This window comes from Vulpes vulpes, chromosome 7 (genome assembly GCF_048418805.1).
Source record: "Vulpes vulpes isolate BD-2025 chromosome 7, VulVul3, whole genome shotgun sequence".
NCBI lineage: Eukaryota > Metazoa > Chordata > Mammalia > Carnivora > Canidae > Vulpes > Vulpes vulpes.
This window is the reverse complement of record NC_132786.1, coordinates 15773237-15798723: the sequence shown is the minus strand read 5'-3', so window position 1 is coordinate 15798723 and position 25487 is coordinate 15773237. Positions and strand designations below refer to the sequence as shown.

Here is a 25487-nt window from a genome sequence, read left to right as displayed (position 1 = left end):
AAACCATCTTTAAGTGTATAATTCATTAATATACACATTCATTTTATCAGTGTACAGTGCATTAATGGCATTCACAATGTTATGAAGCTGTCACCACTGCCTGTTTCTAAAGTTTTTTCATCATTTCAGGAAGAAACAATACCCACTATATATTAATGCTTATTCCCCACTTTCCTCTACCCTGTGGACTTCTAATCTGTCTGTTCGAATTTACTTATTTCTGCAAGTGGAATCAAATAGCATTTGTCCTTTGTTGTCTGACTTATATCAGAATATTTTCAGCTTTTATCTATGTTGTAGTGTTTATCACACTTCATTTGTTTTTATGGCTCATTATAATTTTGTTTAAAAAATTATTTTTTGGTTTTAATTTTTGCTTTATTGCCTTTAATTCAAGTCAGCCAGTATTCATAGATCTATTCTGTATTCGAGGAACTTTGCTGTGCATTAGAGATGGAAAGTGAATAAAACAGATAATTTTGCCCCACAGGAGTTATTAGTATGATGAAAGCTACAAACAAATTGGCCTCATAAGTTCTGTAGAAGCACATGAAAGAAGCCCCAAACTCAAGATTTGGGGATTTAGGTTGGAAGCGAAATCTGGGGCTTGAAGGAGAAATAGAGTTTTATCACAGGAAGGAGAGGAGTGGGGAAAACTCAAGTACATGCACAAATATCTAGAGAGAGAGACAGTTGAATATAGCTGGAGAGTAAGATTCAGGGGGAGGAGGAATAAGAGATGAGGCTAGGAGTCTGGTGACAAGGGAAGTGGGATTATAATTTCTGAGGACACTGATGAGGAAAAGACAAAAAGGGAAGAGGCCAAGTATAGATTCGGATAAATTAAATAGATTAGTGCTAGAAACACTTGTCTCTTTTTTTTGTGAATTCAGCCATCTATTGAAAAACAGAGCAGAGGAAATAGGATTAAAAGGTAAGGAATGTGGGGAATACTTGAAATGACTCCAGTTAAAAGAGAGCTCCAGCTTCAGAAACAGTTTGGTAGCATCCACCACCTCCACCTCTCATGAGTAAATAAACAAAAATCTTAAAAATAAAATAAAATAAAATAAAACTTCCTCCATCAGGCCTCAGCAGTGTACTTGTAGGTATAGAGAAGAATTGAACTTATCTAGGATTGGGGTTTATCTAGATAGGTGTTAGAAAAAAAAAATAGGTGTTAGAGAAGTTCAATAGAGTGAGAGGTAAAAATAATGGCGTTTACTAAATGAAGGATTTTTTTTTTTTAACTGTATTGTTGTGCCCAAGATTGCGAATCCGAGAAACCACCAAGGAGCCTACACCAATGCAAGCGCACGAGGGTTTATTAGCAAGGAGGGGAGCAGGGACTTGGACCCCGAAGTGGGTTACAGCTGGGTTTTTTATAGGCTGGTCTAGGGGATTTTCAGAAGGGGTGGAGGAATTTCTCAAGTTCTGTTTACTTTCAAGGGCATTGAGCTCCGTTCTCATTCTAATATGGGACTTTCTACCACAGGGTGGGCTCTGTTGTCTTTCTGATATGGGATTCTCTGCCAAGGGCAATTCTGAGCTCTTTTGTCTTTCTGATATGGGATTTCCTGCCGAGGACATTGAGGACATTCTGCAGTTTTTCCCATAAAGTTCAGCTCTTATTCACAGGGGCCTAAAATGGCTGTACTTGTGCTAATGCTCAACTTTAGGTAGGATGGCCTTAATTTTTCTCGGCCTCCACAGTATAAAGGAAATGAAATTGATGGTGTCAGTTGATAATGAAAGAAATTGTTAAGAACCTAGAAATCATTGAGCCCCAAGGAGAGTAGTTGGAAGGTTAGAAAGTTGAAGTTATTAGAGTAGATGTTTGAATTTATGATTATAGAAATGGAGCACTTATGGGCCGTCAAAAGTCTAAGGTGAGACCATGATGTAAGGAGCTCTAATGGAGTTTTAGGTCTCCGGAGATGAGAAAGTCTGAGAGCCTTGTTTTTTTGTGGTAATCGATGTGGACTTCCAAATCATCCAGAGTGATGATGACATTGAGAACTAGAAGGATGACTGAGTCAGGATCCAAATTCTTCAATAAGTAAAGGAAGTCTATAAATGGGTGATAGGATATTCTAATTACCTAAATCAGAAGCTCTATAGTTATTGTTGGATAGTAGGCACAAACTAGGATGACCTAAGCCAACTACAGATGTATGGTCACTCTATTTATTGTGATGCCTACATGACATGCACATTAAGGAGAAGGGTACAGGGGAACTGTTAGGATATTCACATTATAATAGTGAGCAATTTTTGCATTGCTAGAATTAATTGCATTTGGTCTTGATGTGTTGTGCTTTTAATAGTCTTTTACTATATTGCTAATTTTCTCCAGTTATTTTCCTTCTTTCCAACTCATGAGTTTTATGCATTTTTGCCTATTTTTGGATCTGACTAGATGTAGGTTATCTTTTTGTTTTTATCCACAGAAACATTTGTTCTGAAATTTATCTAATTATATTTTATATATATCTTTAGCCCATTATTTTTCTTTAATTTCTCCTAGCTTACCTTAGTTTTATTTTAAAGTTCTAATACTAACTTCCTTGACATAAATACTTGATATTTATTTTTTGTAGAATTATAAATGTTTAAAGCTTGATATAATTTGCCACTTTGATTTCTACTATATTTTAAATACTCTGCATTTATGGGGGCGCTTGGCTGGTTCGGTTGGTAGAGCATGCAACTCTTGATTTCCAGGTTGTGAGTTCAAGCCCCACATTGGGTGTAGAACCTACTTAGTTAAAAAAAAAAAAAATCTAAGTATTCTGCATTTATGGTTCTGAATCCTAGACTTATGAATTTTTGTGTTATTTATTACTTTGGTGCATTATAAATAATGATATGGAAAGGAGGCCATAATGTATATTAAATGCAAAAAGCAAATTCCTTAACAGTCTGGTTATTATGAATCCAAGAATTCATTAAAAGGAAAACAAAAGTGTTCTCATTGCTTGGAGTTTTTGTTTGTTTCCTGTTTCAACTGTATAGTTTTATTATGATCAGAAAATGTGAGTCCGTGAACTCTTTCTACGTGCTGGCATACAACATAAGGTTTTTGTAAATATTGATAGCACAGGTGACCTTTGAATAGCATGAGGCTTAGGGATGCTGACCCTTGCACAGTCAAAAATCCACTTTGTAAACCTTTGATTCTTCAGAACTTTACAGTTAACTGCTTCTAGTACCAGTGCCACTTTACTGATAAAAGTCAATTAATACACTGTTTTTTAAAAAGCTTTATTTATTTGGGAGGGATAGTAAGTGTGAGTGTAAGTGCACAGGCATGTGCACACAAGTGGGGGATGGGGCAGAGGGACAAGCAGACTTCTCACTGAGCAGGGAGCTGATGCTGGCTAGATCCCAGGACCCTGAGATCATGATCAGATTTGAAGTCAGATGCTTAATGAACTGAGCCATTCAGGTACCCTAGAACACATTTTGCAAGAAGTGTATGTATGTGTATTGTATATTGTGTTCTTACAAAGTAAGCTAGAGAAAAGAAAATGTTGAGAAAACTAAAAGGAAGAGAAAATACATTTATAGTAACCATACTGTTTTTTATCAAGAAAAATCCATGTGTATGGACCCAGGCACTTAAAACCTGTGTTATTCAAGGGTAAACTCTATATGAAAATAAATTTTAGATAAATACAAAATTTATATTAAAAGGAGAAACCATGTAAGTTCACTCTAAGAAAAATAATAAACCTTTTTATAATTAGGAAAAAGCCTTTCTAGAAGCAGTTCTCTAAAACTAAAGTCATAAAAAATAAAACCAGATTCGTTTTTCTGTAAAATGTTTTAAGGATCTTTTTGGGAAAATGACATAAATCAAGTCAGACTGGAGAAAATATTTCTAAAATCTTTGACAAGCAATGTATCAAATGTGTCTGCAAATTGGTAAGAAAGACACTTGGAAAAAATAGCAGAGGTTGTGAACAGACAATTCTTAGAAGAAATACAAATGGTTGATTAGTGTGAAAAGTTGTCCAGTTTCAGTTATTAAAGAAATATGTCTAAAGATAGTGAAATCTTTTTTTTTCTGTAAGATTGGCAAAGATTAAAAGTACTGACAAAACACTGTTAATAATGTAGGCAATAGCCACTCTGCACTGTTAAGAATACAAATTGGTACAAGTTTTTTTTTTGAGGATCATGTATGTTTGTAGAAATCACCCTTTAACCTAACAGTTGTGCCACTTGGAATTGATCTGTGGAAACATTCAATGACTTATACTTTTATGTGTGTATTTCAGCATTATCATACAATATTAAAAAATGAGAAACAGTGCAGAGCTTATATTCATTTGATGAAATACTATGCAGTTAATAAATAAGTCAACATATTTACTATCACAGAAAGGTATCTAAGAGGGGCACTAGGGTGGCTCAGTCAGTGAAGCATCTGACTCTTGATTTCGGGTTCAGGTCATGATTTCAGGGTCGTGAGTCGAGCCCCATATTGGCCTCACACTCAGTGCGGTGGTGTCTGCTTGAGGTTCTCTCTTTCCCTCAGACCTTCCTCTGCTCAAATGTGTGTGTGTGAACGCATGCTGTCTCTCAAAATAAGAAAGGTATCTAAGAGTTAAGAAATCTTATAAGATAGTTTGTGTCATTTTTTAATTTTACAAAACAAAGTGCCTACTAATGTATATAGTTAAATATAAATAGAAAAACAGCCAGAAGAACATATACCAAGCTACTAATAGTGGTGGTTATTGCTGAAAGTGGAATTATTTCTGAAATATTTGGATTTCACCTATAATTATTAGATAACTGGTATTTATATTTAATCATTACATGTACTTGTATTCTTTTTTTAATTTAACATTATGACATAAGCATTGCTCATTAAAAAGTTACATGGCTGGGGCACGTGGGTGGCTTAGTCAATTAAGTGTGGACTCTCAATTTTGGCTTGGATTGTGGTCTTCAGGTTGTGGGATCCAGCCCCCTGTTGGGCTCCATGTTGGTCATGGAGTCTGCTTGAGATTGTGTTTCTCCCTCCTTCTACCCCCCAACCTTGCTTTCTTTCTTAAGAAAGAAAGAAAATTAAAGTTACATGGAGGACAATAGTATGTAGTGAAAACTTTATGATTATTTCTGTGTTAATGGGTATCCTCTGGAAGGATTTTTACAAAAGTGGGAAAATAAGTTTTTCAACACATTCTTTATACATTTTTATTGGATATTTCTGAATTCCACTTAAAACCATCTTCTCCCATATTTGAAGTAGAAAACATCTAGTTGGTTCACACTCACTTAACCTGGGCTATTTTCTTAAGACTTCTTACTTACAAAAAAAAAAAAAAAAAAAGACTTCTTAATTACAGAAAGCATATTTTTAACTACATACTTTTCTTTTTCTCCTGGGTTAATTTGAATTTCTGGAGAGAAAAACTTATTTATGTTTTCCTTCTAAAATGCTGAGAATACTTAATATATTTTTTCTTTTTTTAATTGAAAGTATAGTTGACACACAATGTTACATAGGTTTTAGATGTGCAACATAGTGATTTGACAAGTTTATACATTATGCTCTGCTTACCACAGGTGTAGCTACCATCTGTCACCGTATAATGCTATTTTAATATATATAAAGCCTAGAAGTAGTGATGGTGTTGGTGGAACTGTTTATAGCTCTTTTATATCTCAATGGATTCAAATTTAAAACAATTTAATAATTATGTAGTATTCACTTACATTAATTTTCTTCTTTTTGCCTGCCATTATTTCTACAGAGGCAGTGGGTGTGACCAGCCAGCAACCAGTGTTTTGTCCTTTTCATAAAAAGGAACAGCTAAAGCTTTACTGTGAAACATGTGACAAACTGGCATGCTGGGACTGCCAGTTATCAGAGCATAAAGAGCATAGGTACTGACATCTTTAATTATAGACACACATTTATAATAAGCTATATGAGGAATAGAGGACTGCTGGAACCCCAGCCAAATGGCAGTCAACAAATAAAGTTTTTTTGGCCAGCAGTATGTTGGCTTGTTCCAGGATTTTTCAGCTTGGGCACTGTTGATACTTGTTGGCCGGGGGTTGCTTCAGGTTCATTGTATGGTGCTTAGGTTCATTTTTGACCTATATTCACTGGATTCCAGTGACATCATCCCAGTTGTGACAACCGAAAATGTCTCCAGATGTTGCCAAATGCCCTGCAGAACAAAATCACCCTGAATTGAGAACCACTGGCCTGCACACTATTTGAAAATAAATGGAATTTGTTGCCAGTGTTGTAAAGTGAGGAGATTTTACCTTCAGAAAAAAAATTTGGGTCTTTGGGTTTTTGAGAAAATGGGACTTGTTAGCCCCATATTCATGTCACCATTGAGTGGAATTCAATGAACTCAATGTTCAGAACACTTCAGTGTTCTGTAGAATGAGGCATGGGTTTCCCAATTCATCATAATTCCTGCAGAAGCTTATTTTTAAATCTGACCTCCCATAGGCATTTGAGTCAGCAGCCACTGATTTATTAAATAGTAAGATTCTGATTAATATAAACAAAATAGATTAAAATGGTCTAGGCTCAGAAGCTGATGATTGGTTACCAGAGAGGTGGGTGAGGGGATGGGTTAAATAGATGATAGGTTTGCATTTGGTGTGATGAGCACTGGGTGTTGTATATAAGTGTTGAATCACTAAATTATACAACTAAAACTGATACACCATATATTAACTAACTGGAATTGAAATAAAAACTACAAAAGAAAAGAAAAAGGGAAAAAATGATCTAAGGTCCCAGTAATGGCAGACTAGACAATTTGTACCAAACCATACCAGTGAGGATAACAAGAATACCTGCACAAAATACAGAAGTCATTGATAAAAAATCTAGAGCTTAGTAGTAAAGAATTACGAGGCCAGATTGGAGTGGGGAGAGAAAATAATAGCTTTTTTCCCTCTTTGAGGCATTTACCAGGACTTCTGATAGGCCACAGGGCTGAGAATGAGAAGATAGGGATTACTGGGATTGAAGGTTCCTCCTCCTTGCCTTGATTTAGAATTCTGAAAGTCTACACTGTTTAGTAAAGATGAATTTGGTACTAAATAGTTCATGACTGGAAGTGAAGCCTCAACATCAAATTCTTCAGGACCCAAAGATGAAGTAAATTGAAATCATACTGGTGCCCCAAGATGTACCTGGTAGAATTAAATATAAATCCTTCCTGAAGAGAAAAAACATCATCCTCTGTCTCAGATTTATTCAGTAATGAACTTTGCAAAATGGTCCAAAACTTTGCAAAAACACATAATTAGAAGTAATCAAGTATTCTAGGAGATTAGACAACATGAACAAAACCTGGCAGATACAATAAATAATATAAAAAGACCCTTAGGTCTACCTCTTTTTATATTGAAGAGACAAAATGGAAAATTTGGGTGGAGAAATGAAAACTATAAAAAAGAATGAGATGGAAAGTCCAGAACTGAAAATTACCATAACTGAAATTAACTCATTAGTGGCTGTAACAGATTTGACGTAGCTGGAAAAGAGAATTAATGAACTAGAAGGAAAGTAAGAAAATACCCAGAATGAAGCATGGTAAACAAAAAGATAGAAAGTGGAAGTAATACAGGTTGTAACTGGGGCCAAGAAGGAGAAGAGAGGGAATGGGAAGGAAGCAACATTTAAAGACAGAACATAATGGCTTAGAATGTGGTAATATTGAAGAAAGATGTCTAGCCCATATTTAGGAAGCCATAAAACTCCAGCAGGATAAAAAAGAAATATTTTTAAAATACAGAAAGAAAATAATTACAAAAATTAAATTCTATACTCTGAACATTTTTTTAAAATGAAGATTAATGAAAGACATTTCAGATAAAATAAACTGGGATAATATATTCCCAGTAACCCTCACTAAAGTATACCTAGGCAAAAGAGAAATGGTAGTTAATGAATGGTGGAATGAAGAGCAATTAAAATGGTAAGTATGAGTAAATCTAAATAAATGTTGACTTAGGAAACGAAAATGTCATAGTGTTTTTTGTATATTACACAATAGATGTTTTGGGAGAATATGGAGTTTGTGTTGTAAGACTCATGGATAGTTGTAGAAGATGATAAAAAAGTACAAATTAGTATTAGATAGTAAGTGTAGATCTGTATTTTGTAATGCCTAGAGTAATTACTAAAAGAATAGTAGAAGTGTCTAGGATTATCAGAGTTAACAGGGAGGGGAAGTGGAATCATTAGGCAGTCTAAAAACAGGCCAAAAAAGAAAAACAAAGAACAGATGGGATTTAATAAGGACTTGGTAAGTTGGTAAATCTGTAAATATATTTGTAATTATAACTGGAAATGGGTAAAATGTTCCAAATTAAAAGATTTTTGGCCTGGATAAGAAAGAGAATAGAAAATCTGCCATTTGCTTTTTATAAGAGGAGCACCTAAACCTAAGTATGTAGAAAGAATAATGGAAAAAGATACACCACATAACACTAATCAGAGGCAAGCTGTTATATCAAAGTGCCTTGAGATAAAGAGGGACACTTTATCCAGTAGAGGGGTCTCTTCATTTATTTTTTTTAATAGTTTTTTTTTTCTAATTTTTATTTATTTATGATAGTCACAGAGAGAGAGAGAGAGAGAGAGGCAGAGACACAGGCAGAGGGAGAAGCAGGCTCCATGCACCGGGAGCCCGACGTGGGATTCGATCCCGGGTCTCCAGGATCGCGCCCTGGGTCAAAGGCAGGCGCCAAACCGCTGCGCCACCCAGGGATCCCTCTTCATTTAAAAGATAGAGCAGTTCTAAATATGTATGCCCATAGCCTTAAAATATATAACAAAAAGTAACAGAACTTAGAATAGACCAATCCATAGAATGGGAATGTTGACATTTTCAATAATTGACAAAACAAGCAGATTTAAAAATCAGGATATCCCGCCAAGATTCAAATAACCTAAAGACTATGTGGACATTAAGGAACACTGCACCCAATAATAATGTGCATTCTTTTCAAACATGAAAAAAAAATTAATTGACCTTATGTTAGGGCAGTCTTAAATTTCAGAGGGTTAAAATGCTATTAAGTCTTGGTGTAAACTCAATGCAGTTAAATCTAGAAGATAATAGATGGAGAAAATTCTCCATATACTTGAAAATGAAGACGTGAAATTCATATGAAAGCTATATGCAGCAAAGCATGATCCTATACTGCAGCCTGGACTAGAAGGAGAAAATGATTTAGAGGACATGACTGAAACAAATGGTATAACTGGTATATGGTGTGTAGAGTAGGTGAGAGAATGGTCTCGTGTCCATTTTCTTAATCGTTACAATATGGTTGCATAACAATGCCCTGTGTTTAGAAAATGCATACTGGTTATTACGGTGTTAAAGAGCTGTGATGAGTCTATTTAAAAAACTAAGCTGTGTAAAAATATACATCTCTGTACCATGGCAGATTTAACTTCAAAGTTATTTCAAAATAAGCAGTTAGAAATAAATATAAATAAAGCATTGAAGAAGAAATCCCAGTGGGTATTAGAAGATACTTTTATCTGAATATTAGAAATAATATCCTAAATATATTATAAAGGCCATGATGAGAGGAAGATCTATAGATCATGAAAAGTATATATTAGGCAGCAAGAATAAAAAAAGTAAATGTATCAAACATTTATCTCAAATTAGAAAAATCAGTGAATAAACCTAAAGTGGGGAAAAGGACACCATGAGCATATGCAGACATTAATGAAGCAGATAATGTCAAAAATCAAATCATTCAAAAGATTGGTAAATTGACAAATCCCTTTATGAGTGACTGAGAGCTGACCCACCCAACCAATGCCAGGAGCTAAAAGGAGGAGTATCAGTACATCCTCTAACAGCATTTAAAATTATGAAAAGAATATCTGTCAATTGATTTGAAAATTTTTACTTAAAAGAGAATAATTCTTAGAAAATACAACTTACAGAAACTAGCATAAGATAAGCTAGAAAGCCAGAATAGTCCTTTAATGTAAATTCATGATTTATAAATTCCTCACGAAGAAAACTACAGACCCAGATGACTTAATGGATGAATCAACAACATAGGGGAGGTAAAAAATAACACCTTAAATTAATGCAGCCTTGTCCAGAGAATGATGAAAGAACGTATTCTCTCCAACTTGTTTTATGAGGAATAAAAAAATGACTAGTCTTGTCCATGAAATGAATGAACATTCTAAGAAATAAAATAGGAAACCAAATCCAGTAGTATTTTGATTTTTGGACAATATAATTGCAACCTAGTTGGCTTTGTTTTAGGTATACTGAGTTCATCTAACATTTGAAAATCATTCATGTAATTCATCATATTAAAAGAATAAAGGAAAAATTACATGATCATTTCAATAGAGACAGAAGGAACATTCTGTAAAAAAATATATATCTATGTATATATACATGTACGTGTGGTAGAAGATCTTATCTTAGCAAACTAGGAATTAAATAAATTTCCTAAACCTGATAAGGTTATCTGTAAAGAGACCTAGAAAACATCATAACAGAATATTGAAAGTCTTTATTTTTTTTTAAGATTTTATTTATTTATTCATGAGAGACAGAGAGAAGCAGAGACACAGGCAGAGGGAGAAGCAGGCTCCAGGGACGTGGGACTCCAGGATCACACCTTGGGTCAAAGGCGGCGCTAAACTGCTGAGCCACCTGGGCTGCCCAGACTATTCAAAGTCTTTAGATGGAGTTTAGGAACAAGATAAGAGTGACAATTCTGACCGTTTCATTTAATGTTACACTGTACCACAGTCCCGAAGAGTGCATTATATACAAACGAAATCCAACAGAATAATTAACTGTATTCCCCTTTTTTTTCTAATGCTGGCATCCCTATTTAGTGATTTAAGTGACCTTGCACTTTTAAACCACATTATGTGTAAATTACTGTAATGCATTTTATGAAAAATTAATAAAACTGGTTATCTTCTACATTACTATTTCCCTGGAGCTACTCTTGAGTTCTCTACGTGGTTTGTCAGGGGTTATCATGTTCACTTCCAAGTTAACTTTTTTAAAGTGCTATATTTTATGTTGCTTAAAGCTTACTGCATTTAAGGCATAATAACATCAAGAGGTTGTTTTTGTTTTTTGTTTTTTGTTTGTTTGTTGTTTTTTTTTACTCTTCCCATTTTTCCCAAAAGCATATATTTGTGACCTCTATGATGGCACAACTACCTGATATTTAAAAGTGATCTTTAAAATATATGTTTACAGGGGCACCTGGGTAGCTCAGTGGTTGAACCTCTGCCTCTATCAGGTCATGATCCCGGGGTTCCAGGATCAAGTCCCACATCAGGTCCCTGCATGGAGCCTGCTTCTCCCTCTGCCTCTCTCTCTGTCTCTCATGAATAAATAAAATCTTAAGAAAAAAATATATGTTTACAGCATCAACGTTTCCTAGTTATGAAATTGTAAAATAATAAATAAATCTACTTAGATAGATCTGTGATTACTTTTTGCCAGGTTGGCCAAGTGACCTAAGATGCTAAAACCATGCATGATGTTTATCTTTCCCAAATTTCCAAATTAATTTAGAGTATCCATGAATAATATATTTATAAAGACTCCTTCTTTCTTAGGGATAATTTGGAAAGCATGAAAAACCTTTCTTCTAGGGATATATTTGAGGTTTTTTAAGATTATTATTTGTTTTTTATGATATCTTAAATAGTTTCTATTTGGGGGCTTTTCCTCATTTTAGATATATTAGCTTGAAATAATTAGCTTGTTTACTTGTGTTTCCAGGTACCATTTTATAGAAGAAGCTTTTCAGAATCAGAAAGTGATCATAGATACACTAATCACCAAACTGATGGAAAAAACAAAATACATAAAATTCACAGGAAATCAGATCCAAAACAGGTACATTTACATTTGTGGTATTATAAAAAAAATCATCTTTATGTAATGTATTAAGTATATTCACTTTTAGGACAGACATTTTACTTGGCTGGTGGTAAAAATAAGCCTGGGTAAGCTGTTAAGATGGCTCTAATAACACATAGTTTATAAAACTTCTCTAGAAACTTTTAAGTTCTGGAAACTGGGCTGAAAAGCATTCTTTTCAGCCATGAAATTTCAAAACTGTTACGGTAATAAACTACATTGAGTAATGGCTCATTTACCTGGCAGATATTGAAAATTTATAACTATCTGGTGTTTCAAATTTTAAAGGAATACCAGGATTTAAAAACAAAATGAACTATTTTTGCAGGGAGCAAGAGACACGGAGGGAGACACAGAGAGACTGGCGGAGAGATAGAGACGGGGAGAGAGACAGAGACACAGGGAGGGAGAGCCGGCCAGACAGGGAGCTAGAGTCAGAGATAGGGAGGGACAGAGCCAGACGGGGAGGAGAGACCGAGATGGGGCGGCGGGGAGAGACAGACACAGACACAGGGAAGGAGAGTCAGAGAGACAGGGATGGAGACAGACAGTGAGGCAGAGACTGAAAGACAGGGAGGGAGAGGCAGGGAAACAGGTAGGGAGACACCGAGAGACGGGGAGGGAGAGACCGAGACACAGAGGGAGACACAGAGACAAGGAGGGTGAGATCTAGACAGCATGGGAGAGACAGAGAGGGAGGGAGACCCAGAGACAGGGAGGGATAGACAGAGAGACAAGGAGGGACAGACCCAGAGACAGGGAGGGACAGACCCAGAGACAGGGAGTGAGAGCCAGAGCCAGGGAGGGAGACCGAGACACAGTAAGGGAGAGGAGAGACCGAGAGACAGGGTGAGAGAGCCAGGGAGGGATAGACTGAGACAGGGATAGAGACACACAGACAGGGAGGGATAGATGGAGACGGGTGGGGAGAGACAGGGAGGGACAGACCGAGGCAGGGAAGGAGAGACAGAAGTGGAGGGATGGACAGAGACAGGGAGGGAGCCCTCAGACAGGGAGGGAGAGATAGATAGAGATGGGCGGGAGACAGAGAGAAAGCGAGGGAGAGAGAGATGGAGACAGGGAGGAGTGACTGAGACAACAGGGGTGAGAGATCGAGACAGGGGCAGAGACACAGGACAGGGAAGGAGGGATCCAGAGACAGGGAGTGAGGGACAGACAGACCAAGAGACAGGGAGGGAGAGATGGGACAGAGGGGAGAGACCAAGGTGCAGGGAGGGAGACCGAGAGACGGAGGGGAGACTGAGACAGGGAGGGAGAGTCAGAGACAGGGAGGGAGGAGAGACTGAGACAGAGATGGGATGGAGAGAATGAGACAGGGAGGGAGACAAGTGAGAGACCGAGAGACAAGGAGGTAGACACAGAGACAGGGAGGGACAGGCCGAGATAGGGAGTGAGAGAAGAAAGACTGGGAGGGAGAGAGAGAGGCAGACAGGGGTGGAGGGGAGTGGGAGAGAGACAGGGCCAGACCCCAGACCTGGAGGGAGAGACAGAGACCGGGTCGGAGGGACAGGGAGGGAGACACAGCCGGAGAGAGGCTTCGTGCCTCCCTGAGCAGGAGTCCCTCGGGACTGAGCGGGGGCGCAAGGCCTCGGACCCCAGCGCCCCGACCAGACTAGCGGGGGGAGGCAGAGGCGGTCTCGGGTCCCCTCTAGGCTCTGCGGAGGGCGGGCCTCTGTGGGGGCGGGGTGCGGCCCCAGCGCCTGACTCCGAGGGTGACCCAAAGGCCTCAGGGCATGGCCGCGGGAGGAGCTGGGCAGGCGACCCGACCTGGCCATGGCAGGAGGTTGCGCAGCCGCACCGCCGCTGCCGGCAGCAGCTCTGCAGGCCTCGGCCACAGCGCACAGGTCCGCGTGGGCCCTGGGAGGCGTGAGGGTCCCCGGGATGGCTGTGCCAGAGGCATCTGGCCCTCGCGTGTGGCGCGGCGGGTGCCTGGGAGGGACCAGGCGGGGGACAGCGGGCCTCGGGGGCCGCATGGAGGCGTCCCCGTGGCAAGCCGGGCCAACACCCTTTGGGCCGCCAGGGTGTCGGGCAGAGGGCTGCGCGGTGGGCGGGGGGGGGGGGGGGGGGGGGGGGGACACCTGTTGGCGGAGGGGGGTGGCGGTGGGGCCTCCTCAGGGTCAGGCCAGGTCTCCTCCAGGCGGCTCAGGGAGGGTGCCGCGGAACCCATGTGCGCGTGCTCAGAGGGGTTAGGGTGCAGGCACCGTCCACCCTCAGGGCACGGCCTTGGGGCGGCAGCTTGAGGGCCTGGGCTGCTAGGCCCCCGGAACCCCCCCAAGGCCCTGGCTCTTCCTCCGCCCCGCTTCCCCGTCCCCGCTCTCAGGTCCCTCCCTAAGCTCCCTAGCCTGGCAGGGAGCCCCCCCACCCTTCCTTTACAGGTGAGTACAGCTACTTCTGAAATTTTGGCATTTTGAAAACTTTCCCCTTTCTCCACAGCCTCCCCAACATTTGATGTTTCCTGTCTTGTTAATGTTCTCACCGGTGTGAGGTGGTATCTCATTGTGGTTTTGATCTGTATTTCCCTGATGGCCAGTGATGCAGAGCATTGTCTCATTTGCTTGTTGGCCATGTACCTCTAGGTCTTCCTCCGTGACATTTCTGTTGGTGTCTTTTGCCCATTTCCGGATTGGATGGTTGGTCTCTTTGCTGTGGAGTTGCAGAAGTTCTTCAGAGATCTTGGATGCTGGCCCTTTATCTGATGGGTCATTTGCACGTATTTTCTCCCGGTCTGGAGGTTGTCTCTGAGTTTTGTTTTGGTTTTTCTTTTGCTGTGCGGAAGCGGCTCATCTTGATGAAGTCCCAGTGATCCATTTTCGCTTTTGTTTCTCTGGCCTTCGTGGCTAATGTAATTTGCAAGAAGTTGCTGTGGCCAATTTCAAGAAGGGTGTTGCCTGTGTTCTCCTCTAGGATTTTGATGGCTTCCTGTCTCACATTTAGATCTTTCATCCATTTTGAATTTCTCTTTGTGTTTGGTGGTGTGAGAGAATGGTCCAGTTTCATTCCTCTGCGTGTGGCTGTCCAATGTTCCCAACAGCATTCATTGAAGAGACTGTCTTTGTTCCGGTGGATGGTGTTTCTTGCTTTGTCGAATATTAGTTGACCATAGAGTTGAGGGTCCACTACTGGATTCTCCATTCTGTTCCATTGACCTATGTGTCTGTTTTTGTGCCAGTACCACACTGTCTTGGTGACCACAGCTTTGTAGCACAACTTGACATCCAGCATTGTGATGCCCCGGCTCTGGTTTTCTTTTTTCATATTCCCCTGGCTATTTGGGGTCTTTTCTGATTCCACACTAATCTTCAGATGATTTGTTCCAACTCTCTGAAGAAAGTCCATGGTATTTCGATAGGGATTGCGTTCCATGTGTAAATTGCCCTGGGTCACGTGGACATTTTCAATATATATATATGAATTCTTCTAATCCAGGAGCATGGAATAGTTTTCCATCTCTCTGTGTCTTTCTCAGTTTCTTTCAGACGTGCTCTGTAATTTTTTGGGTAGGGATCCTTTATTTCTCTGGTTAGGTGTATTCCTAGGTATCTCATGCTTTTGGGTGCAATTGTCAATGGGACTGACTCCTTAATTTCTCTTTCTTCAGTCTCATTGTTAGTGTATAGAAATGCCACTGATTTCTGGGCATTGATTTGGTATCCTGCCACACCGCCGAATTTCCTGTATGAGTTCTAGCAATCGTGGGGTGGAGTCTTTTGGGTTTTCTAGGTACAGTATCATGTCATCTGCAAAGGGGGAGAGTTTGACCTCTTCTTTGTCAACTTAAATGCCTTTTATTTCTTTTTGCTGCCTGATTGCTGAAGCTAGGACTTGTAGTAGTATGTTGAGTAGCTGTGGTGAGAGTGTACGTCCCTCTCGTGTTCCCGATCTTAGGGGAGAGGCTCCCAGTGTTTTCCCTTCGGGAATGATATTTGCTATGGGCTTTTCATAGATGGCTTTGAAGATGCTGAAGAATGTTCCGTCTATCACTACAGTCTCAAGAGTTTTGATCAGGGGAATCCCTGGGTGGCGCAGCGGTTTGGCACCTGCCTTTGGCCCAGGGCGCGATCCTGGAGACCCGGGATCGAATCCCACATCGGGCTCCCGGTGCATGGAGCCTGCTTCTTCCTCCGCCTGTGTCTTTGCCTCTCTCTCTCTCTCTCTCTGTGACTATCATAAATAAATAAAAATTAAAAAAAAATTAAAAAAAATTTAAAGAGTTTTGATCAGGAATGGATGCTGTATTTTGTCAAATGCTTTCTCTGCATCTATTGAGAGGATCATGTGGTTCTTGTTTTTTCTCTTGTTGATGTGATCCATCCCATTGATTGCTTTACGAGTGTTGAACCAGCTTTGCATCCCGGGGATAAATCCCACTTGGTCATGGCGAGTAATCTTCTTTATGTACTGTTGGATCCTGTTGGCTTGTATTTTGTTGAGAATGTTTGTATCCTTGTTCATCGGGGATATCGGTCTATAATTCTCCTTTTGGGTGGGGTCTTTGTCTGGTTTTGGAATTAAGGTGATGCTAGCCTCATAGAATGAGTTTGGAAGTATAAATGGACCTAAAGTACCACGATGTATAATTTAAAAGTATCAGAGTCAATTTTGTACAAAGTTAACTTACCCTTTATTACAAATAAAATTCATGAAGCAATTATAGAGGTTTATGAAAAACACAAAATACAGAAACAGCACAATGAAAGGGGAGGGGAAGGCTTCAGTTGTGCTGCAGCCATCACGAGCTGCTGCTCAGGGGCCGAGGCTGGTGGCTCCACCGAGGCAGGTGACAGCTCCGGCCCTTCGATGAACTCGAGAGCCAGCGCTGGGACCTGCTCCTCCTTCTGGGGTGGCCAAGAAGCAGGTGGCTCCTCCAGGTCGGGACAGTGAATCAGAGGTATGACAGCCAGGTACCTTGGCTTGACCTCAGCAGCCGGCATCTCGGCCCAGGCGTAGCTCTCATCACCAGCAGCCGGGACCGGCTCTATCACCTCAGGCCCAGGAACTTCAGCAGGCCCCACAGTCGGCCTCAGGCGGACTCTTGCGACGGTGGTTCAGGGTGTTGCTCGGGGTCCGAAGCCGGTTGCTCCCCTGAGTGAAGGGGCTGCTCCGGCACATCGATGACCTCGATAGCCAGTGGTGGGGCTTTCGGCCTCCAGGGCTCCCAAGGGTGCAGGTGGCTCTTCCAGCTCAGGACAGGGATTCAGAGGTCTGACCACCACATGTCTTGCCTTGTACACAACAGCTGGCATCAGGGCTTGGGCCGAGCCCTCAGCTCCAGCAGCCGGAACCAGCTCCATCACCTCAGACCCTGAAGGTGCAGCAGGCCCCACCGTCGAAGCTCGGGCGCACTCTTGGGGTAGTTCAGGGTGTTGCCCGGGGTCCGAAGACAGAGTATCATCTCCAAGAAGACAAAGTATCATCACCAGGATGGACTTTCCACGTCCCTCTCAAATCAAGGACACTCTTCCCACCGCTCAACGTGTATGAGTGCAAGAGCCCTGGGAGGTCTCCCCAGACTGCAGCCCGTGGGGATGGGGTGTGAGCCTACCCAGTCCTCCCGGCCCAGCAGCATGGAGGCTTGATCTGTGTGGCCCACCCTGTCCCCAACTCAGCCACCCCAGTCCTCCTCACCTCCACCCTCTAACTCTGGTTGATGGAGGTTTCTTAAATATCCAAAATAACTGTTGACTCGATGGTCCAGCGTTGAGCCTGGTAAGTACTGCCCCGTGAAATTCATTAGCTTTGTCAGGGCAGGAAATTCTGGGGAATTGTGGAAGTCCTCCTCATAGTACTCCAGCCAGATGGTCAGGAAGGAGGACATGGTGCTGGGGAGGGACAGGTGGGCAGAGGCGTCAGAAGACAGGGCTCCCTCACACAGAGGTGTCCCGGGGAAGCCCTGCAGGAACCAGGGCCCTCGGCCTCCCGCATGGGGCTGTCGGAGGCAAGTGCTGTTCCTTGTCCACCTGCCACCTGGCGGTCCTGCCTGCCACAGGTCTGCTCACTGAGGAGGGGCTGGCACGAAGTCTCTGTGCGTGGGAGCCCGTGACCAGCGGTGTGACCATCACTGTCTTTCCCGGGGAACCTTCCCTCCCGTGGGTCTGCCCTGCCTCACTCACGAGGGCCCACCAGGGGGTGTCCTTCCACTGACTCTAATCTCCCACGGGGCGGGGGCCATCTGGTCCATGAGCCCTCACTGGCTCTCCTGAGCACCTGCCGTGCACCCGGGTCCAGGTCCCACCAGATTGGTGAGTGTGATGTTCCCCACACCCTCTGCTCTGCGTCCCAGGTGTGGGGCAGACAGAGGGTTGGGGGGGATGGGCATGGAGGAGGTCTCCCTTTGGGGTCCCAGTGCTCTCCCACAAAGCCCGCACCCCATCAACAGCTCTTTTCCTGAAGGGGCCTTAGACCTTTACCCTGTCACAGGAATTGTTGACCTATGAGGGTCCAGCAGCCCCTCCAACCCACAGCCCCCTCGCAGCCCTCCTGGAGAGGGAAGGCCCTCCTGCATGAGCCAGAGCTCGCTCACATTTCCCAGTGCATCAGGATTCCTCCTTTCTTGGGGGACGCTTCGATGCATCGATATCTAGAGGAGGGCGGGGGGCATCACATGAATCGTCCTGTGGACCCGACCTCTCCTCATAGCTGCTGTCACTCTCGAACCCCAACTAGTCCAGAACCCTGGGAGGCCGTCAGCTCTGTGCGTGGGGCCACAGGCAGCTCCTGGAGAAGCACCTGCACCTGCTGGGTCCTCCTGAATGCTTGAGGAATGAAAGGGCTCTGGCCAGGCCCATGGCCGACATCCAAGTGGGCCAGGGCGCCCCGGTGTCCCCAGGGACCCCTACCCTGAATGCCCCAGGACACAGACCCAGATGGACTCAAACCTCCCTTTCAATGGCAAAACAGGCCAGCTCAAGTCCCTGGTGACGGTGGGGAGGAGGCACAGGCTTCGTCATGGGGAGAGAACGACGACTGATGAGCACAATCACAGCCCCTGTAGCCGACCTGCCACAGGCCAGGCCCCGGGGGCTTCCCTACAGGACCCAACAAGGCCCTGTGTGACTCTACTCCAGTCGGAGGAGCAGCCCCAGGGGCCGGGAAGTTCAGGAACATTCCCAAGACTCCCAACCAGTAGGTGGCCCATCCCACTGGGCTGTGGAGGGTCAGGGAGCTCACTTTGCAAACAGCAGGTCCAGGACCTCTTCGGTGGTGCCAAATTCAATATATGTTTCCATAAATTGAAAAATGGAAAGGTCGTCCAAGCACAGCAAGGCGGGCACCAGTTCTTCTACCTGCTGCTCCAGCAGCTCCCTCCCGCTGGGGGTGGTCGGGCAGATCCGATTTCTTCTCAGGGCTGAGGCCCTTTCAGCCTGAAGTGGGACAGAGGGGACGTGCAGCCTGCACTGTAGCCTCCAGACCACCTGGGAGTTGGAGCGCAGACCAAAGCCGGAGCTCTCAGTGGCTGCGGGGGGCAGGGGGGGCAGGAGTGCCCACAGTAGGAACACGGGGCTTGACGCCTGCGGCTCAGTCACTTAGCATCTGACTCTGGGTTGTGGCTCAGGTCATGGTCTCAGCATCCTGAGATCCCGCCCCTGGCAGGCTCTGCGCTTGGGGCAGAGTGTGCTTGAGGAGCTTGTGTCTCCCTCTTCCGATCCCTGCTTCTCTGCCTGTCTCTTAAACTATCCAATAAAGAAATAATCTTAAATGATAAATTTTCAAAAAAACTTGGGATCAATACAAAGATCTCAAGTGGGAGGGGTCAGTATCCCAGGGCCGCTTGTCAGCTGAGTTTTGACAGCACCTCCCTGCATTAACGGCTTCACCCCTTGAATTTGACCACACGTCCCTCTCTCAGGGTGCTCACACGATACCTTTCCTTGGGTGGGAGGGCCCAGGGCGTGAGGGCTGCAGGATGTTCAGTGCCGCCCTGTGATTTGGCAACAGAAGGGAATCACATCGAAGTCCTGCATCAGTGAAGGGCTCAGTGGCTGTGGGAACCAACTGGCCTTCTGACATGTTGTGCAGCACACGAGGCCCCTGTGCCTGACCCCGGGAGGGGGGGCAGGGATGCGCTCCTTTAAAACCTAACTGCAGAGCGATAGACATAGTACAGTGAGCCCCGTGTCCCTTTGGGGAAAAGTCTCCTAACTCACCAGGACCATGCTCCAACCTTGGAGAAGGTGGGGAAGGACGTCAGGCCAATGGGGCCTCCTGGGAGCACCAGTTAGGAGAAAGCATAGCACAGTGCAAACTACTGGAGACCGCGTGCGATGAGACATGGTGTGTCTCTTTTTCAAAAGTTTTTATGGGCAGCCCGGGTGGCTCAGTGGTTTAGCACTGCCTTCAGCTCAGGGCGTGATCCTGGGGACCCAGGATCCAGTCCCACATCAGGCTCCCTGCATGGAGCCTGCTTCTCCCTCTGCTTGTGTCTCTGCCCCCCTCTCTCTCTCTCTCTCTCTCTCTCTCGTGAATAAATAAAATCTTTAAAAAGAAAGCAGTATAAAAAACAATTTTTATTATTTATTCATGAGAGAGACACAGAGAGAGAGAGAGGCAGACAGACAGAGGTAGAAGCAGTCCCCATGCAGAGAGCCTGAGGCGGAACTCGATCCCGGGTCTCCAGGATCAGGGCCTGGGCAAAAGGCAGGCGCTAAACCACTGGGCGACCAGGTATCCCCTGAAGGCTCTATTCTGATATTCGTACAAATCTGGGCACAGGGACTCTGCATCTGGCCCAGGCAGGGCCAGGGCCATGGGGGCAAGTTTGGGGAGGAGGGGAATCCAGACTCCTGTAGCAGCAGAAGTCTAGGGGGAGCCCAGGGGAGCAGCAGGCTGGCTTCTGGGACCCGGGGCCCTTCCTGCTGCATTGGGGCCCTGGGTGTCAGGTGGCCCCAGCCCCTGCACTCACCTTGAACCCTTGCAGATGTGCTGGACTCCGGGGTGTGTGGGATGTCCTCTTCGTCCACCTCCACCGCCACTCATAGTCCCATGTGGAGCTCTGTATGTCCCATATGGAACTCTGTAAAGACATTGCGGGGCAGCCAGGCAGGAGGCCTCAGCGCCCGGTCTGGCCGCCTCAGCTGGGCCACAGCACAGCCAGCACACACCTCCCCCAAGGAGAGCAAAGGGATGCGGCTGCAGGGCCTTGGGTTAACTCCGAGTCGGGTAAGAGGGCACCTCAGGAATCCTGTTTCCACCCTGCCCACCGTGACCTCAGGGTGACCCTGAAGGGATCACCGGGGAACCTGCTGCCCTGCACGGTCCTCCATCCTGGATGCGACCTGCCCACACATCCCTGGTTCCCTGAAGAGGAGGGGATGGGGCTGCCCCGGATGGCTGGCACAGGTGGCCTGGCCTGGCCTGGCCTGCTCTGTATTACCCTACGGCGCCTCCTGAAAAACTCCCTGAGGCGTTGAGTTTGACGGTGGCACCAACGTCTCCAGCATTCGAAGCAGCCGCATCCCTGGGGTTCCTGGGGTTCGTCGGAACTGGGAAATTGATTAGGGAACATCTTTCAGTAGCAGAAGTCTCCTGAAAGTGAGCCTGAGGTGGGGCTGCACTAGAATGTGGGGGCCCGGGTGCAGGGTTCCAAGTTCTGTTGGCCTCTGTTGTGAAAGAAGTGACCTCACTGCCTCGGACCCCCTCCCTGAGTCCACTCCTGGTGGAAGCTTCAGGAGCAGCGCTCAGGGCTCCCAATGCCCCCCCCCCCCCCCCCGCGGGCAATGGGCTGTGTGCACACAGTGACACAACCGCACCCCTCTCCACAGGCCCCAGGGAAGGACTGTGTGCAGCCAGGGCCCCAGCCTGGAAACACACCTGGGTTCAGACACAATTTTCCATTCTTCCCAGGTTTTCACCCCGGAGAAGCCGTCGTGCCCATCGGGGATGGTCTGCCTTGCCTGTGGGATAGGGATTATCCTAGCAGGTGCTTCCTCCAGACGTCCCCAGGCCACTGTGGCATCATATCTATGACATTGGAGGCAGGTGTCACAAGCAGGAAATACCTCCCACCACATGTTCTTCCTTGGTGTGTACATGCGTCCAGGCCACAAGGTCCCTGTGTGCACACACGTGGGCACCGGTACCCTTATTCTGGAGGCCCAGAAGATGACAGTCGCACCGGGGCAGGGATGGGCAATAGCTTCCCACGATCCTAGGCTCCTGAATCCAAGGCAAACCCTACAGTAGGTGTGGGAGTCTTGGCCTAGAAGGTGTGGGCCGTCCTTATCCTGAAACCCTGCCTGTCGTGTGTTACGGGCCATTCCCTCGTTTCCCCTGGGTGAGCTGTGGACAGTGGTGCACCCAGTGGGTCGCCCTGACCTGGGCTCTTCCTCAGACTGGAACGTGCTGGAATGCCTCCTGTCTGGGCTGTCAATGCCCACCCCCACCCCGTCACATCTTCATGTCTGTAGCCAGTTCTGTCCACACAACCTTTTCCCAGCCCCCTCAGGAAGGGGAGGGGCAGCCCTGGCCCCCAACGGAGGACACAGAGCTGGCTTCATGCCCCCTTCTGCCTCCTTCCCAGGCTGTGATCCTGGCGAGGCAGTGGCCCTGCTGGGGTCTTCACCTCCTCCCTCCAGTGGCCCCCTGGAGCCCCAGCCACTGCGTTTGTCAAAGCCCCACAGTTTGTCACAGCCTCACCTCCAGAGCTCAGGACCCAGGGAAGCACCAGGCTCTCTTTCTAGGGAGCAATTGCTCTTTCCATTCCTGATGTTCCGTACTTTGTCCATCTTCCCCCCTGGAGCATGAGCTCCGAGAGGGAGGATCTGGTCTGTTTATCGGCTCTGGCACCATCTGTGCTCAGGGCTCACTGGCTGAAGGAGCAGGTGGGAGGACCCATCCCACCATGGGCCAGCTCAGTGGTGGGAGCCTTATTGATTTGGAGTATTTTTAAATACTTGTGCTTTTCTTTCTTTCTTTCTTTCTTTTTTTTTTTTAAGGAAACTCTGTGCCCGATGTGGGACTCAAACTCAGGACCCCGAGATCAATAACCACACGCCCTTCAGGCTGAGGCAGGCAGGCGTCCATTGGTCATTTTAAAACTAGTAGACTGATAACTATTTCAGTTAATTTGGTGATCCACATTTTGTAGGTCTATCCCATTATACTGAATTACCAAGTGACTCCCCCAATGTCAGTACCGCGTCAGCAGAGATTGCCCCACCTGACAGCACTGAGTGGCTGTTCAGATTGGAGACTGAACTCGTTCACGGGGTCTTCCAGGAGCCAGGGTGGCTCCTCCATGGGCCTCCTCCCTCCCCGGGAGGTCATGCACCTCTGCAGCCAGCAGCACAAGGGGAAGACGACAAACACAGGCACAAGGGAGGGGGTCTCCAGCCAGGTCTAGCAGGCCTGCATGTCCACCTTTATGCTCACTCTGTGTGTTATTTATTAGAAGTAGTATTAATTTTTAGGATTTTATGTATTTGTTAGAGGGAGAGAGAGCAAGCGAACATGATCAGTGGAGACAGGCAGAGGGAGAGGGAGAAGCAGGTGTCCCGCTGAGCAGGGAGGCACAAACCCAGGAATTCTGAATCATATCCCACAAAACAGAGAAAACACATCACCAGATCTGCTCCACAAAACAAACAAAAGGCAACTCCTCAAGCTGAATGAAAATTTTCTACTTGAAGTACAGACCGTATGAGCGAAATGAGAGCAAGATTTGTGTGTGTGTGTGTGTGAGTGAGTGTATATGTAAAGTAAATGCTTTTTTGTATAAATGCTGTTTTGTATAAACTAAAAGCAATGTCTCAGAGAATCTGCAATAACCAAATTCAAAGCTTCTTGAAAATATGTAACTGCTATTAATTAGCTTCATCTGTTTTGGATATCAAACCATTAGCATTTGGCAAAGGAATAAAACAACATAGAAACTTGGATTTCCTATATGAGTAAAGAGTTCAGTGCAGAATTTTGGGGGTGAGTGTTTGCTGCTTCACCATTATGATCAAACGGAAACTTCATTCCTCCAGATAAAAATGGCAATGTTACCCCAGCAATGTTACAGACAGCAACTTTCTTCAACCTATAGGAGGTAGGTTCTTCCTATTTTGGATGAAAGTTTAGCAAAACCTTTCCAGAGTTACCCACTGAGGAGGCACAGCCTGACACATTTCCTTCATCTGGACACCGCAGAAGGCTGAAGTATTTACAGCAGATGGTATTCAATGTAATGTTATCACACCATGGATTATCCAAATATCTCCTTTCATCATCTTTTGTTTGGAGTTATATCTGGAGTTTTATGTATTTGAAAAATCCAGGATGAATCCTCAGTTCTGGAAGAAAAATAGACTGTGCTCTAAGCTTATACGTGAAAATGCTCCGAGAAGGTTGGTTTGCTCTGACAAAATTCATAGAAGAGCAGTATAACCAGAACAATTCTCAGGTCTCAGGCTGCAGGACTTGAGAGGGGTCGTCACTGGGGAAAGGCAATGTTGATGTGCTGTGCGGTGCTCAGAGGAGATAGCATGTGTGAGGGGGCTGGCAACAGGGCCTTTTCTGAAAGAACACAGTGGTCATCAATTTTAGGTAAGGGCTCATATATGCCCTTAAATGTGCTGTTTCATCTTTCTGACCATTTCATCCTCATAACAACTCTGAGATATGTCATGTTATCCCCATTTTACAGATAAGAATATAGGGCCTTGGAGAATTGAAGTAAATGACCCAAGGTCACCAAGTGAGTGACAGGAACAGATGTCTTCTCGGGGCTATGCCCCACCATGGTCCACACTCAATATCTACCCCATATGTCTGTTGACTGACTGGAATCTCAGAGGTCTTAACATCTCACATGTGTAAATGATTGGCTGATACGACCCCTCATCGTCTACCAACCTCACAGATAAATCTAGATGTTGTGTATATGTGTGTGTATATATAAATATATATTTCAAATTTCAGCTTTGCTGGTAGTACCTTACTGGGAATCTTTTGGAATACTAAATGGCTTGAATTATTTGTGTGAGAAAGGATCTTCCTACTATAGTAGAAGGATTCCAAAATGAAAAAAGAAAGACATGAAAGATCACCAAATATGTCTAATTTACAGATTCGGTCCCTATCCTGTGATTTTCTCTTTGTCCCTGTTCTTTGCTTACAATAATCATCACTGCATTTTGACTGCACTTCAAGTAGGCTGCTTCTTTAGCCTCTGACTTCTCTGATTACTGGCTCTTGATCTTTTGCTTTTAAAATTTATTTATTCATGAGATAGAGAGGCAGAGACATAGACAGAGGGAGAAGCAGGCTTCTCACAGTGAGCCTGATGCAGGACTTGATCCCCAAACCCGGGATCATGCCCTGAGCCGAAGGCAGACGGCCTACCACTGAGCTACCCAAGCATCCCTTGACCTCTTGCTTTTAAAAACTTTTGTTCTACTAATAAACTTCATTAATGGATCACTTTTCAGATATTCTAGTATTCAGGACAACTGTACCCTTTAATTTCTGAAATAAAACCTATTTTGGCAGAGTGTATTTTTATAGATATGCTATTAGAATTGTTACTTTATGATTTTTTTTTTTTTTTTGAGAGGC

The 25487-nt window shown here is 44.5% G+C and overlaps 1 protein-coding gene across 1 annotated transcript in view; it reads left to right on the top strand.

Moving 5' to 3' along the window:
* The window catches only part of LOC112911681 (uncharacterized), a 95652-nt gene that overhangs the window by 45714 nt on the left and 24451 nt on the right, over nucleotides 1-25487 (top strand). The window contains exons 7-8 of the mRNA XM_072762679.1: nucleotides 5769-5901; nucleotides 11790-11906. Of these exons, the coding sequence (XP_072618780.1) occupies nucleotides 5769-5901; nucleotides 11790-11906 (250 nt within the window). The remainder of the gene's footprint in view (nucleotides 1-5768; nucleotides 5902-11789; nucleotides 11907-25487) is intronic.